At 38.8% G+C, this 15,738-nt stretch overlaps 1 protein-coding gene and 1 long non-coding RNA gene across 2 annotated transcripts in view; both read right to left on the reverse strand.

Annotated features, from left to right (window-relative positions):
• Window positions 1–15,738, reverse strand: part of LOC121927382 — a 94,024-nt gene that overhangs the window by 69,065 nt on the left and 9,221 nt on the right. The gene's annotated exons all lie outside the window — the stretch shown is intronic.
• Window positions 6,378–14,220, reverse strand: LOC121927381 (ras-GEF domain-containing family member 1A-like). Its single transcript, XM_042461168.1, has 4 exons — window positions 13,988–14,220; window positions 12,574–12,697; window positions 12,047–12,119; window positions 6,378–10,465 (listed from the first exon to the last, which is right to left on the reverse strand). Exons 1-4 carry the CDS (start codon window positions 14,171–14,173, stop codon window positions 10,441–10,443), a joined length of 408 nt encoding a protein of 135 aa, XP_042317102.1. The 5' UTR covers window positions 14,174–14,220; the 3' UTR covers window positions 6,378–10,440.

A 15,738-nucleotide genomic window follows, 5' to 3' on the forward strand; every position in this document is an offset into this window, starting at 1 on the left:
TTTTTATAAGGGACACATTCCTCAGAGTTTGGTATCCACAGGTGATCCTGGAATCAAACCCCAGCAGATACCGAGGGCCCATTATATAGTATTCTCAGATATGGCTCACCACTTCAAATTTATTCATACAGGCTAAATTATACACTGCAGTGCCTTGTGTTGCCCATCCTTATCACCATTCCCACGAAAACTATCAAACAGAGAGTGGTGGAAAGCAGGAGGACTAGATCTGTTTAACTCTCTCTTCAAAATGTTTCCTTCCCAGCCAGTCATTCTAAGAACTGTTGTGTTTTTCTTTGTAAGAGTTGGGGCCAAATTTCCTTGTTCTCTTCATTCCTGCTTCTGTTTGTGTTGTGACATCACATTTAGGTTCTAAGCATGCCATCAGGGACTGTGTTATGTTTTTGTTGGTCTTGTCATAATTTGCCCTGGGAACTTTATCATCTGTAGAGTAAGATAAAAATGCTTTAAGCAACATTTGCTGAGTAAACAATGGACACTTCCACTTATTACCTTCTTGGGAGAACATGAGAGCCATTAGATGGAACTTAATCTCATCCTGGCTAGCCAGGGGGTTCCAAGAAACCAATAAGCAAGATGTAACAGCAAATGCCCCTCCCTCTATTATTATATCACCATCCAACTAGAACTCGGACAAGCCATCTGAAGACATGGAAAGATCCAGAGGGTAGGATCAGGTCTAATAGTTTTAGGTTACGAGAGGGTGAATTTAAATTGAACATTAGAAGAATCTTTCAACATTAGAGCAGTTTGGCAGAGGAACTAATTGCCTAAAGAGGTGGTGGGCTTTCCTTCTTCTGAACATCTTGAATAAGAAACTTGATAGCTACCCACTGTGGATACTGTAGCAGGAGATCCTTAGTTGAACAGGGGATTGGACGTGGCTCATGGACTCTTTCCAGTTCTATGATTCTATGAGCCTATTGAACTATTTTAGGCAATAGTTTTTGATACAAACCTATTCTTGGTCAATTTTTCTAATCTCCTTTTAGATATATATCATGTGATAACTAATGTTCAACTTTTTTTCATAGTCTCTCTGTCTCTCTTGATAAGCAGCTTCAGGAGGCCACTGAACTGGGTGGAAGAATGTGGTGGATGTTATGATTTGAAGCCTTTGCCATTCATCCACTTTCCACTCATTTGGCCAGAAAATCAGCTCAAGGGATGCTTTTGGCAGGAGGAAAGGTGAGAAGGCAGGCAGAGGGAGGGGGTAACCAGGGCATTGCTCTTCCCGCTGTTATTGCAGTTACGTTTGTAGCCTCCTACAGCTCCTGGAGGGGAAATTATGCATGTGCAACCTTTATGTTGGCATTTGGTCAGCAATCACTTTTAGCAAATTTTAGAAGGTAATTATGTTGAATGTTTTAGCCTCATCTTCTGTTGAATGAAGGAATGTTGAATATTAGGCTCATCTGCTTCATTATTTGCCACCGAACACATACTTTGGATGCTGATAAAAGGGCAAAGCACTTCCTTCTGCTTTTCTGCAGGACCTCTTAGCTTCTGATAACGAATATATATGACTGCATGATGGTAATTTCAGGAGAACAACCAAAAATGCTGCAAAAATGGTGAAACATGAGGAGGAAAAATAAGTAGAATCTGATGCAGTATTGTTTTGAGTTCTCACATACTGTAAATAAAGGAGCATAGAGCAGAGAATCATCCTCACTGGCTAAATATCCACATCTTCATTTTAGCCAACTGAATTGCATTCTTTGGTGCTTTCCCAAGCTGAGACACAGTATATTCTCAATGGCAGACATTGAAATAATGTCTAGATATATAATTTTTCAACATGATTTTTTGAAGAGCATACATTATTATTATTATTATTATTACTATTATTATGCTTTATTTATAATATATAATATATGGTGCTGTAGATTTGCACAGTGCTATACCTACAACCAATAAAATAGATAAGAGTAAAGCATACTTCCATATTATGGAGAATTGGGCCTTAAAAATTACATAAGCCATCAAATATTTGTCAGCAGCCTGCATTCATGAGACGCAAGGTCCATAATGTATGACCTTGTGTGATGCCCATTCTTTTGGAGTTTCACAGCAAGATAAATTACATGATTTGTTAATCTCTTATGAAAGAAATTAGAACTCGTAAGTGAATTACATTTTCTTTAACAAATGGAAGTCAAGAGTAAATACTCTTAAAATATCCTCGGCTAGAGAAGAACAGTCTTATCATTCATGCTGTGATTTATTGTGAGATTAAGTACAGCTCTCATGTGCAGACGTCTTGACCTGTTTCCCCTCACCGAGAAAAAGAACAAGACACTGTTTGTTCTTTGTTAATCAAAAGTAAATTACATGGCGTGCAAATATCAGTGTAGATTTTTTGTCCCTGTTCATTAGCAGATATCCATAGTTTAATCTCCTCCATGTTTCTGTTCAGCTGTGAGGCATCAGCTCGGCTTGTTGGTTTGTTCTGATGTGCTTGGTATGTAACTAAAGACATATGTTCACAAATCCTTTTATATGCTGGCAGGAAATGTGCGACCTTCTACTTGTTGCAACCTTTCCAAATTGCATCACTATAGCTTCCTCTGCAGCATCTCTACACTACCATAGTTTGTTTCCCATCTCATCTCTTGTCCCTTTTTATCATTCCTTTGTGGTAACTGTCAGGCTGCCTTTTTGTGCATATTCTTGATAAATTCATTTTCTGACCAGCTCTACTTATTTCAGGGCAGTCTACAGCCCGCGAAAAGATGATTTGTGTTTTCCTCAGGGGAGCAGGGGTGGGGAAAGAGTCTTTAACAATATCAGTCAGCTTTAGCATGGTTTATCAACATTTTTAAAAAAAAATGCCCGTTTTGAGTTTTGGTAGGAAACTCAAAGTACATATACGGTGTCTGTTAGATCTCTACACTGCTTCAGCTTCCATAGGAGGTTGTTTATTCATTTTTTATCCCATTTTTCTCTCACATGGAATTCAAGGTGTTTTTTTACTTAAGGTATCCAGCATGGAAATGCAAAGTAAAAATAGCTGTTGCTCCCTGACAATAAGAGAATATGGGGGAAATACATATCCCTAAAGCAAAAATCGGGGGGGGGGGGGAGGGGGTAGACGTTAGAGGACACGTCTTATTTCTAAATGGAGGGGGGGACCTCAGCCCTTCATTGTATCAATTAGGCAGTTTGTAGTTGTGTGTTGTTGCTCATCTTATCTCCCACTGGCCCCAAATAAGTTTGATCTTTGTGCATTTGTTTTTCAATTGAACAGGAAAAGTTATCTTTTTGGATGACCACTCACAGAATCTCCCAACTAGCATGGCCAGCATACTGGGAGAATACTTGCCAAATGTAACATCTATAAGCTCTGTTTCTCAGAGGTTCATACGGATATTTTAAAGCCCCACTTAGTTGCTGATTCCTTTTCTTCAGAGGAGAAAAAACCATGAGTGTTAGGAAGATGGAGAAGCCAGTGTGGTGTAGTGATTTGAACTTGGGCTAGAAGGACTCTGAGAGACCATGGTCCGAATCTACACTTGCCCATGGAAAACCATGGGGTGAACATGGGCAAGCTATGTTTTTGTGAGCCTCACAAGAAAAGAATGCCAACCCCCTCTGAATAATTCTTGGCAAGAAAAGGGTTGCCATGTTGAAAACAACTGGAAAGCAGACAGCAACAACCAGGAGGATAGCAGGTAGGTGAAGGATGCTATATGTAGCAAATGGCATGCAGATTATACTTATCTCACAATACTGTGAACTTCTGTGGCTAGTAAGAGGCTGTGTATAGAGCACTGCCTTCAGCTGAAAATGACATTACTCCCTGGTGGTTTATTCCTGTGCCTGTTCTGGTGGATCAAAACTGTTATTCACCACTCTGTACTGAATAATATTTTAAAAAGAAAAATTGTATAATATTTTTGTGTACAAATTATCCAATTTTTGGCTCAATCCTAGACCATAGTCTCTTCCCCACATGAGTGCCCTCCAGCTCCCATTTTGATCATACTGGTGATGAATATGGGGGTTATGTAAATCATCTGTGATCATTATTTTTTCCTTCACTGTCTTTGCACTTCCTTTCTTTACCAGCATAGGTTAAATTAAAGTTCTTTCTTTTAGTAACTAAGAATTAGAAGAGACATTTTTAATCCTGTGAAATGGGGAAACCACCATGCAAAAGTTAGGAAACTACCAAATGTTGGTTGCTTGGAGAAGGGTATATGGCCACCTAGCAAACTCATTCATCCTTAGGGTCTGAGTGTCCCTGCAAACTGTGCAAACCACTCTTCTTAAATTCCAAGTCTATGTTGAGCCCTCTCAGGTTCAGTGCCCATCTATATTGCCTTATATGTGTGGGAGGCTGCTTGCTTTTATATGAAGTAACTTCATATCATTTGTCATCTTCATTTCAGTCTGTTTGGACTTTGGGCTCTGGGAGATGTGTGCTGTTGCATTCTTACCCATTTAGAATGTTTTATTCTGTTTGATGTGCACTAGTCTGAGGCTCCATAACTTATATATGGAACTTGTAGAAATTCCTTGTAAAAGTGTATCTGAACAAGTTTGTCTGTAGACTGGAGCTCTATAGAAAAGTGTTATATTTGATACTCATTTTCAGAGTTGTTAGCAACTTCAGTTTTTAGCCCCCTCTTGCTGCTGTACTTTGACTGGCAGCTGAGGAGAAAGAGATCCTGTCTTTTCGTTCTTCACCATAGCCTTCTGCATATCATTTTTGGCTCTCTCTGTACCATACTACAGATCTTGCCTGTGTGAGAAAAAGGGTTGCTTAGGCAAACAATAGCCAGAGCAAGTGAAAGCTAGTACCCTTTAGGACCAATATTCTAGTTTTACTCTGTGATGGAAGAACCTGTTGAGATTACTACCTGGGCTGTGTTTTTTCTCTCTCTGAAATGGCTCCACATCGTGTGAATATGGAACCTAAAGAAGAAGTTCTAAATTTGCAAGTTCCATTTCCTTTGTTATGTGTTGCTGAGGCAACAGAGGTCTCAGCATCTGTGCAGAATCAGCCTCTGGTTATAGCTTCTTTTAGGATTTCTAACTTGTAAAGGTGAGTTTTCAAACCAGAATCTTGCTCTTGCTGCCTTCAGTCCTCAGTATATGGCTATCTCCAGTTGATGAAAATCTTCAGTTAGGAAACATCATGTTGAAGCCGGTTTTGGAAAGAAACAATATTCAGCACTGCTGGTGGGTGAATTTTTCTTCCCTGGTGTTTCCTGTTACAGGTGCAGATAGTGTTGAAAAATGTTAACTGCTCCATCTTTATTGACTGATTGAGACAATAATGTTCTCCTTTGAAGTCTACTGGCGTGTTGAGATGCTGAGCTACATCAATCAGGAGCATCTTGCCTGCACTTAAACAGTATCTTGGTGCTTAGAAAACATTTATAAAACAACATAGAACACAATCTGGGTTTTCTTTTTGCTTGTTCTTTAGCTAGATTGGATACAAGGACCTAAAAAGTGCAGTATGTATCTTAAGCAACATTACTTGGTACACCACTAACTTGTCCAATAAGATGCAAATATAAGTCTTCCCTTAATCTGGTAGAAAATCCACCAGCGATCAGCTTTCTGTAAGAAATGTCTTTATCAAACTAGGTCTTTTGACTGAAACCAGAATCCTATTATTGGCCTATGTGCCTGTAAATGTGGCTTAGTAGCACATATGTCTCTTTGAGGATGGAGCAGAGGGTGCTATTCTGCAGTCTTTGTGCACCACCCAACATCATCCTACAGCAATTTTCAGTCCTCAGTGATGCAATTCCAACTGAAGATATGGCTGACCTGGGCTCTGGATGGGGGAGGCTAAGAAGGGTGTACTCTATTTGTGAGTGCACCTTCCATATCCTTCCCGCTGGAGAGCAGAGCATCTACATCTTAATCATTGGAATTGCCTCTGTCCTCTTCCCACCAGTAAAAAGCAGCAGCTATGGTTTCTCCCAGTGTCTGAAAGTTGCTGGGGCAGGGCACACGGGACTCTGTAAGTAGAGCATCATGTTCTCCTTGGTTGATGTCTGATCTCAGTCCTTATGTGCTTAAGGTTGTATATATATTGTTACATCAATCTTATACTCCTCTATAGTAATCCTGTAAAACAGGCCAACATTATGTCCCCACCAATGGATGGGTAGCTCTGGCCTGAAAGGTTTGTATATGTATTAAAAGATGCTTCAAAGGCAAGCATCCAGCTGTTTACAGTGATCTTATATTCACTCTAAATGACACTAAATCCCAGAATCTTTCATCTCAACCAGCAATCAGTTTGCTGTTTCCTACTTTGCAAAAAGGTGTGGAAACCCCCACATTCAATAGTATTTTTCAGGGATACAAAGAGTTGCATCAGATCAACGTAGCCTGGTTGAAGCAATTTCGGTTTTATTAATGCAAGCACATCAAGTCAAACACAGAATATCCTGCTTTATGGTACAGCTTTATATGTAGCAATTCATCTTCGAATAACAAAAACACAGATGTTGAAGGAATGCATCAAACCAAAGGAAAAAGAAAAAAAGTAACAGAACAACATGAGGAAATGGCACTTTTTCAAGTAAATACTAGAACCAATGGACCACTGGAGTGCACATTCATGAAAAAGCTTTTCTTTTTAAATATGCATACACAGAAAGTGTTTCAGAATCGCATTTCAGATATATATCTGAAATTTAAAGCATCCCTGTGTAAATTTCAAATACATTAACAAAGCTGATATACAATCTCTTTCATAGTGTTTGACAAAGTTGCTAGCTAGGACAGCTCTGAAAAGTGCAAAAACCCTACTGTAATAATACAGTATAAATATTCTCTTTACTCCAGGGCTGAAAATCAATACTTCAGCATGGGAAAAATAGCAGCAGGTCACAAAAAAACAAAGCTACCAATTCTGTCACTGGGGGTTATCTTTCCGTTTCCTCATATATAAAGTTCTTATTTGTTTTGCTTTGTTCCCTGAACAATTTTAGTGGTACAGTAGTTGGAAAATGTTTTGGTGAAGCAGATTTCCTCTTTTGTAAATAAAAAAATAAAATAAAAATGGGTATGTTATCTTCCCAGATAACTGTATTAATTAGAAATCTAGGGGGAAAGAGGGATGTAAAAAGCGCTTTCACACATGATTTTAAAAGTGAAATTGAAAATTAGCAAAATTTGATAATTCAGAAATATCAAAATGTATTAATGGTCTGCTATTGGATCTTAGTTTGTGAGGAAATTAATAGGTGCACGAGAAATGTGTCAGTTAACCCAAAGATCATACTGATGGTAGTAATCAGATTTAGGTTTTGTCTCCCAATTTAAAAAATAGTAAAAGTTGAATAGACAGTGTAAAGTTTTAAAAAGAAAAGTACAAACCTGAAGCTAAAAAACTGGCTGGCTCCACTGATTTCTGAATATGTTTGTAACTGTGGCCTTTACGGATTGTTCCACCCATCATATGTGACTTGTCAAATGTTTTAAAGAGGTCTTTAACATCAGATCCTTCAATTCTGTCTTTGGAACAACATGTTTACTTTAAATAGGTGGCTCTATGAATATTGGATGACTCATTTATGCATACTAAAATCACCTGAAAACTGAAAACATCTCAGTCACATTCTGCCACCTGAGTGATCAAGTGATGCAGTATGTATGGGTGAACAGCTCTTAATTTTTTTCAAGGGAGTAAACAGGAAAACAGTCTTTAGAAAAGGAAAATCAAAATGGCTAGAACCAGTTAAAAACCATTTCCCAAAGCAATGTAATAAATTAACATGAGAAGTATCAAAGTACACTACAGTTTGATTGTATAGCTGTAGTTGTACCAGAATGTATTGATTTTTTTGGATAATCTTTGAAATCATTTAATGCAGATTGCCTTTTTTATGGACAGGGTCAACGTTTCAGCAAGAGCAAGACATTTAAGGGCGAGTTCGTATTATATATTTTACAACTGAAATAATTTGTTTAGCCTGACTGGGAGAAATTGCTCTTGCAATTATATGATCAGTGATCATGAACGATGCCTGGTACAATAGTCAATTTGCCTACTAATGCCTACTACTGAAAGTCAAGCAAGGAGCCCCAAAACTTTCCCAAACTACTGGCTCTATCTCCATGAGGGGGTTAACCATCACAGTCTGACCACAGATCTCACCCTAAATCAGATAAACCTTTGTCAACCTAAGCTTCTGCTGTGACGTTCCAGATGTCACCCGCCAGCTAACTAGTTAGCCAAAGGACAGCATGCAAAGGGTGACATCCTATTGCTGCTGAGTCTTTTACTGAGATTGTGACCATTGTACATCTTGCTCCATTCCCATTTAAAATCCCTGATAAACAAAATACACATGTAAACTAAAGAGTTATCAGAAGTAGTCAAACTGCAGAGGGAGGCGAGAGAAAAGAAAGACCTGGCAATTGCTCCATTTTACCTTGTCGAACCGTGTAACAAAATAAGTTTGGCTGCACCATTACTTGATATAGAGACAGGTATACTCTAGTTCACGTGCCATGTATTCCAACTTATTTACAAAGCTATAGCTGGTTATTAAGACATCCATATTCTTATTTTGTTTGCTTCCAACCCAGAGTTGTAGAAGAAGGTACACTACACAATTTTATTACCTTGTAAGGCACTATTTTCTGATGTAAGAGGGAAGCAGTCTTGCTGCTAGTGGTTTAAGGCCAGACTAAAGGAGACAAGGAATCCTTGTGCTGAACTGTGGACACCCAAAGTGTTTAGTTGTAATGGAGAGTCTGTTTATCTACAAATGGCAAAAGGAAATGTTAAAGCATGACCTGGCCTAAACCTCTTGGGGTGGTAGATGGAGGAATTAGGTGTTAGAATGTTCCCTGTGAAAACAAACTCACTGACTTGAAGCCAAAGACAAATTACAAGATTGAAAACAGAGCATTTCTCATCCTATCCTCTCCCAGACTGCACCCACCTATGACCCAACAAAGCCTCTACAAAAAGCAGTAATGGGTTTGATCCTGGATATTACAAGATGGGTATGTAAAGACCACGGGAAACATGCTTTCTATGTATTTCATTCTGAGCCCAATTTTCAGTTCCCACCAACAACCTGCCACACATTCCCACATGATTCATAAACCCTTCTCCCTGAGGCTTTTTGAGCATCGTAGGTAGCAGTGGGGAGGACAAGATGAGAAATTAACTTTTTATGAACTACATCTGTAGAAAACTGGTGTCTAAGGGAGAAAGGTTTGGCCTAAGACGCTTTCACACTACACAGTTATAGTCCCCTTTAGATGCTATGGATACATCCTCTGTAATCTTGGGGTTTATAGTCTGTTGGGACACTAGAGTTCTCTGGCTTGGATTTCTGGTTCCCCTTATGCAAATCCCAAGATTCTAGTGGATTGAACAATGGCAGTTAAGGGGGAATGATAGTATTTTAATTGTATAGTTTGAAAGGTCTTTTAGTCTTCATCTCAGTATGCTTTTTCCCGCTCCATAAGTATACATTCAAACATGCAATTAATGTCAATCCTTACCATCTACAGTGGAACAGTCTAGGCAAAGCTTTACTACTGAATTCTGACAACTGTATAAAGTGGCCTTTAGAACAGAGTTTGTGAGAGGTTGACAAGTTAATGAGACAAAGAAAGCAGCATCAACAACTAAGGGTATCCAGAACAAGAGCAATGTAAAATACACCAAAACAAAAGTGACAAACCAGTGGCACCTTGAAGCCTAACAAATATACCATGACATGAACTCTCATAGGCAAAAACATCTCCTCCTTTAGATGCTGTGGATAGGAAGTTGGTTTCCTGCTTTCCGTAAGAATGAGGGAACAGGAGAAGCAAGCTCTTCAAAATTTCAGATGACACAAATGGGGTTATCCTTTGACAAGTGCTCTATGTTCCAACATCAGTGTAGTGATTCAGTGAAGCCAACTTCTACTAATGGGGGAACAATGCTCTTGTACCTCTATAGGACTGTGAAAGTCTTGATGCATCAATCCCGCATGATGGAATTCATATTCACGAAGTGCTGAGTGGCTCAAGGCATAGTGGAGCACTGAACCAGTTTGTGTGTTGAGTCCATCTGAGAATGTTCATGTATTAGGCGGAAGTAATCAAACATTAAAATAAAGATCTGGATGTCATTAGAATAAGACATTAGCATGAGACCACCCCCCCAACTGTCCATTTCATCTCTGAGAACAGGGCCCTGCCCTTGATTTCTTATAGTTTTTATATATATATAAAACAATATCCTTCATTTTAAGTGCCTTAAGGTTCATGTGGAATATTTTGCACATTTTTTCTCTTGTAATTCATAAAAGGGATTGTATATACAAAACAGACCTCAACCAGTGAGGCCTTTCTTCTTCTTCTCAAACCATGTCATTCATGATTTCAAAACAATGTTCTTAGTGTGTGCTTTAGAATCTGGAGCAAAAGTTCAAAATGTCAGGCTCTGTTGAGGAGAGTTGTCCTGAAAAGAAAAGAAGATCACATCAGCAGGTCAGCTTAAACTTTGTTCTCTTAATTCAGAGAAGGGAGTTACAAGACTCAACTGTGAAAATATTTAGAACTAGTTCATGTTGTTTATTAGCATGAATTTCAAGCCATTACAAATGTATGGGATCCTAGACCCTGACAGCCTGGCTTACTTGACATTTCTTATATTCTCTTTCCCTTGTGTCCTCACATCTTGTTCCTTTGCCAATGAACTGTGAATCCTTCACCCATGTGGTGAAGAGTGACCATGGGTCATATATTTGGTTATCAGTGCAGATATTGTTATCCCTTGGCTGAAGAACTAAACCATTTCAGGTCAAACTCAAGGTGTATCTTTCCCCTGTAAACTGAATTTGGCATGTGTACAGTATGGCCCTGAGTGCTAGCTTATCAAGAAGTGTTTTATTGTGCCACACATTTCAATCATTGCATGAAACAAAATTAAGATAAATAAGCTTGTAAAAAATTGAGATGAAAGGAGGACTTCAATACTTCCATTAAAAGTTGGGAAAAAACATTTCTCAGTATAGTCCAATTTAAAACACCAAATGCTCCCTGTAACCAGCGTTAGAAAAACTGGGGGAGGGAAGAAAAGAAAAGAAAAAAAGGGATGTCTTATTTTCTTTTCTTTGTATACTACATTTCTCATAATATTGTACCTCACAGCAGCTTACAACATAAGCCAAAATATGATAACCCTAAAACCCAATCATGATAGTAAAAAAAAGAGAAAGCTGAAAACAATTAAAATCAATCTGTCTTGCATCCTTTTGCTAGAGGTGGAAACTTGGTAGGAAAAGTGTGTCTGTGTGTCAAAACAGCTTCTCACATCAAAAACTGAGAGATTCAGTGAACATTATTCACATCCGTAGCCCTTTGTTTATGTAGTATAGTTCAGGGACCCTTTCACACTACACAATTATAGTGCTATGATTCCACTTTAATTGCCATGGCTGCATCCTATGAAATCCTGGGGTTTATAATTTGGGGAGGCACTAGAAGAGCTCTTTAGCTGAGAATGCAAAACATCCCTCCCTAAACTCCAAATCCCAGGATTGCATAGGATGGAGCCAAACCAGTTAAGAGAGGAATTAAAGTGTTATCATTGTATTGTGTGAAAAAGCCCCAGATCTCCAACACCACAGGTATCTCTATTTTGGTATGCCTGCCATGTGTTGTTTCTCTTAGGACCAGCTAATTACAACTGGACAAAATACTATTAAAAAAAGGACCTTTCCACACAGATGTTGGGATGAAAGAGTCGCCTGTGGAGTTGGGATTACTGTTTCCCTTGAAGCAACAGTTTTCCCAGTGGCAGCCCTTCAGAGCAAAAGTAGGCTAGGATTTTACTCGTAGCTGGAGTAGAATTAAGGAGACTTTAATATTTCCCTCTTTTCCTTCTTTTCTGAGCAAGCATTGGCAAGCCCTGAAGCTCTTTTCTGAGTATAGCAAACTTTGCATATGTGGGTCCACGTGTTGTATTCTGAGGACTCAGATATAGTAGTGTATTTGTGATAGCTCAATGACTGCAAAGAACCAAGGAGGGCTTTATTACCTCAGTGTCTTCCAGCTGTCTTTCTCCATATGATTTTCGGGGCCTTCACTTTCAAAAGATGCAATAAACAAAGCTGAAAGGGGAAAGGGGCAGGATAAATCAGAATATATGACATATCTTTATGTTATTATCATGCTGTCAAAACATCATTTGAAGATGTGTAAAGCAAGAACACATTATTGGCTTTCATCTGCATGTTATCCCATCTGGTACAAGTTGTTCTAATTGCCTTTTGATCTCCTTATTACACTAGTGGTTATTACTGACAGTAGATTCACAAATATGTGTGCTTAAGTTTGCAGTTCTAGCCACAGAAGGAATAATCTTCTAGGAGCCTAGAATTATTTCAGTATAGATGTTATGTTGAAATTATGTTGACTTTGTTATTATGTTGATTGGAATTATGTTATTTTTCTTCTGCATTCTGTCAAAGACTTAAAATATTCACAGAGGTAAGAAAAAGTAAGAGAAACACAAAGAGGCTGTGTGACAGTAACTGTATTTTAATAGAACAGCCCAAACCTTACCTTCTTCACTATAAATAGGTGCTGTGAGCAGATAACTCTGAATTTTCCTGTCCTTCTCAAAAGGACACTCAACCTGCTTCCACGTGACAAAGTCATGGATTTGCCTTGAAATTTCCCAGAATTTCTGCAGGAGAAAAATTAAAATGAAATATTAAATCACTCAAATAGTTTATTTTATCATCCAGATCTTTGGTCATACCTACTATCCTAGTGGTACAACCAGGGCTTTGTTGTTGTTATGTGCCTTCAAGTTGTTTCCAACTTATGACAACCCTAATGCGAACCTGTCACAGGGTTTCCTTGGCAAGATTTCTTTGGAGGGGGCTTGCCATAGCCTTCCTTTGAGGCTGAGAGTAGGTGACTTGAACTTGAACTAGCACAATTTATTTTATAGATCACTCAATTCAACTTGTTTTCCATAGACTACACAGCCCTATTTAAAAGCCAAACCCCATGTCCACAACCAGGAGATGAAAACAGAACATGTCTTGCTGAGGCACACTGTCCCTACCCAAACAATCAACACATAATTGAATAAATATTAAATATACAGAGTCTGTATAACTTTCCTCTCATCTTTTCACTGCATTTTTTTTGCAATGCAGGAGTGGACAAAATGCCATCCTGGGGCTGCCTGTAGATGCCAAAGCTGTTTTTGTGGCCCTTAATACACTCTAGACTCCCAGACCACTTTTTTATGACCAAAAAAAGGTGAACTGCATCTCCCAAAAGTCTCCAGGTGGGCCTTTTCACCTTTCTATATACTTGCACTATACTGTTCAACATCAGAATATGCCCATTTCCCAAGTTCCATCCACTTCTGGTTTGATTTATCCAATCACCTTTTTGTGGCCATTTTGGAGGATACTGGGGCAGAAGATCGGCCAGTTACCTCCTTCTGATGTATTATGTGTTGACGCTACAATCGATTTCCAATTTCTTATCATCTGGCCATTATGTGATGTCCATTCTCATTTTCTAGTGATTAGAATTTAGCAGATGGTTGACCCAGAAAAGATCCTAATTTTTCTTGTAGCTGACAGCTTCTATTGAGCTCACTGCTCTAATTTAAAAATGTGAACAACAACTAGGGAAGAATTGTTGGGTGCCTTCAAGTCTTTTCTGACTTATGGTGACCCTAAGGCAAACCCATCAGAGGGTTTTCTTAGCAGGATTAGTTCGGAGACGGTTTGCCCTTGCCTTCCTCTGAGGCTGGATGTTACTTGCCCAAGGTCACCCAGGAAATATTCATGGCTGAGTAGGGATTTGAACCCTAGTCTCCAGTCATTGTCAAATTCTCAAACATGCTGCCCAGAATAAAAACAGCCAAGGCACAACACTCACAGATTTACAGGGCATTCTCCTTAGATTTCCGATTCCTTTAACATTCATCATATGATTGCATGCTGATTACCTTGAAGTTAATCTGCCCATTGGGTAAATGGTTGGTGTGTATTTTGTGCAAGAAGTAGATATCTTTAATGAAAAGGTTGAAAACAGGGATGACTATTTTCTCCCGGCTGCTGTGTGCTGTCTGGGATCTCTGTGCTGCTCCTTGAAGGGCGGTTCGATAATTACAAAAGTTACTGGATGGGTCCATGTGATGCTGTTATGTTTTTTAAAAGAGAGAAAACAGTTTCTTATTAGGACTCTCATAAGTACAAATACAGTTATTTCTTGTATCAACTTACAGCATTTTGGCATGGGCAGAGCTATTGCCTTTCTCATGGGATCCATTTCTTTCCAAATAAAAAAACTTTGGTGACCTGTGAGTTATTTCCACTAAAAAGTATTTTCTTGGTGTGAAGGGCACATATGTGAAAGGTTATGCACTCTTGAAAGTTAACATGTCTGACTAACTCATCTTTGGAGATGATGATTTATTGGTTGAAAATGACTTGTGTGTGTGTAATCATTTTACATTTTACTTTAAGCTGATATAATGGTCCAAGTAGGGGCAGACTGGCAGGATTTCCCAGTTCTCAACTTCTTCCCACTTGCTTACTGATATGAGTGAATATGGCTTGCCTCTTTTAGTTCCAATCCATAAAAAAATGTTTGTTTTTTGAAAAAACAACAACTTAGAAGTGCATAAATAGCTTCAGATGTTACCAAATCCATTTAATAAAATTGCTGCCTGTTTTTGTCTTTGCTCTAGAACATAGCTATATTTTCACTATGAAGAGTTAACTGGTGATTTTTAAAAAGACCTTTAAAAGCATGAAAAGTGAGATTTCCTGGGCATTTTTCTTATGCAGGTCTTTCTCCTATGAAATGTTGACATACTCTCTCTCCACCAGATGGCAGACTTCAGTTAGATATGAACAATAATAACTCCCACATAAATCAGATGGGAGGGAGAAAAGAAAAATGTTTATTTAAAACAGTTCTGCAAGCATAGAGATTGTGATGACCCCCATCTTTTTATCGATATTCCAGGTCCTTTCCCTAAGTTTCATCTCTCATTTTTAATAAAGATCTTCCACTTCCAGACATATGGGCAACCTGCAATCCTCTTGCTTATCTCTAGCTCCCATCAGCATCACCAGTGGATAGGAGTGGTGGGAGCTCTTGTCTGGAATGACTAAGGGTGTCCATCCCTGATTTATGACAGCCTAAGAACAAAATGTGCAGGCGCTATCGTGTCCAATTGCTCAGTAAGATGAACATACTGTATGTTTCAGTCTCAAGGTTCTAGCCAATGCGTGCATAATTGCTGGAATGACTTGCAATCATTTTACTGGATTAAATTTATTGAATAAAAAGCTTTGTGTTTAAAGTTTTTGCTGTTTTGCTCTCACAATATCTCATGCTCCACGTATGCAATGGCTGAGATAATAATAATAATAATAATAATAAAAATTTTATTTATATCCCGCCCTTTCAATGTCTTGTGGCTCACAAAACTCTGCCAAGTGTTCCTCTTCTTCTGGTCCCATCCCACATGAGCATAGTCTATCATTCTGGGGAAGATATGGGACAGCCAGATAGTAGCCAGCTCTTTTTCTGTGGCTGGATGCACAAAGACATCAGCATCCTTTTGGAAATCCTGGAAGTCTTCTGGAGGTCCTGGAGGATGGTGTTTTCTTTGGGCTTCCAGCTGCACAAATGCTGCTGGCACTGCCTGGCTGTTCCCACAATCCTCCAGTCATCAAATGGCTTTGG

This window comes from Sceloporus undulatus, chromosome 3 (assembly GCF_019175285.1).
Source record: "Sceloporus undulatus isolate JIND9_A2432 ecotype Alabama chromosome 3, SceUnd_v1.1, whole genome shotgun sequence".
NCBI classification, from domain to species: Eukaryota; Metazoa; Chordata; class Lepidosauria; order Squamata; family Phrynosomatidae; genus Sceloporus; species Sceloporus undulatus.

Excerpts from the sequence above, each read along its gene's own strand:
- LOC121927381 (XM_042461168.1), bottom strand. The coding sequence starts at position 14,173 with ATGGACCCATCCAGTAACTTTTGTAATTATCGAACCGCCCTTCAAGGA. Across the intron at positions 12,120-12,573 it reads ACCTATTTATAGTGAAGAAG|CTTTGTTTATTGCATCTTTT; the intron begins GTAAGGTTTGGG and ends TTCCCCTTTCAG. Across the intron at positions 10,466-12,046 it reads GACAGCTGGAAGACACTGAG|GACAACTCTCCTCAACAGAG; the intron begins GTAATAAAGCCC and ends TTTTCTTTTCAG.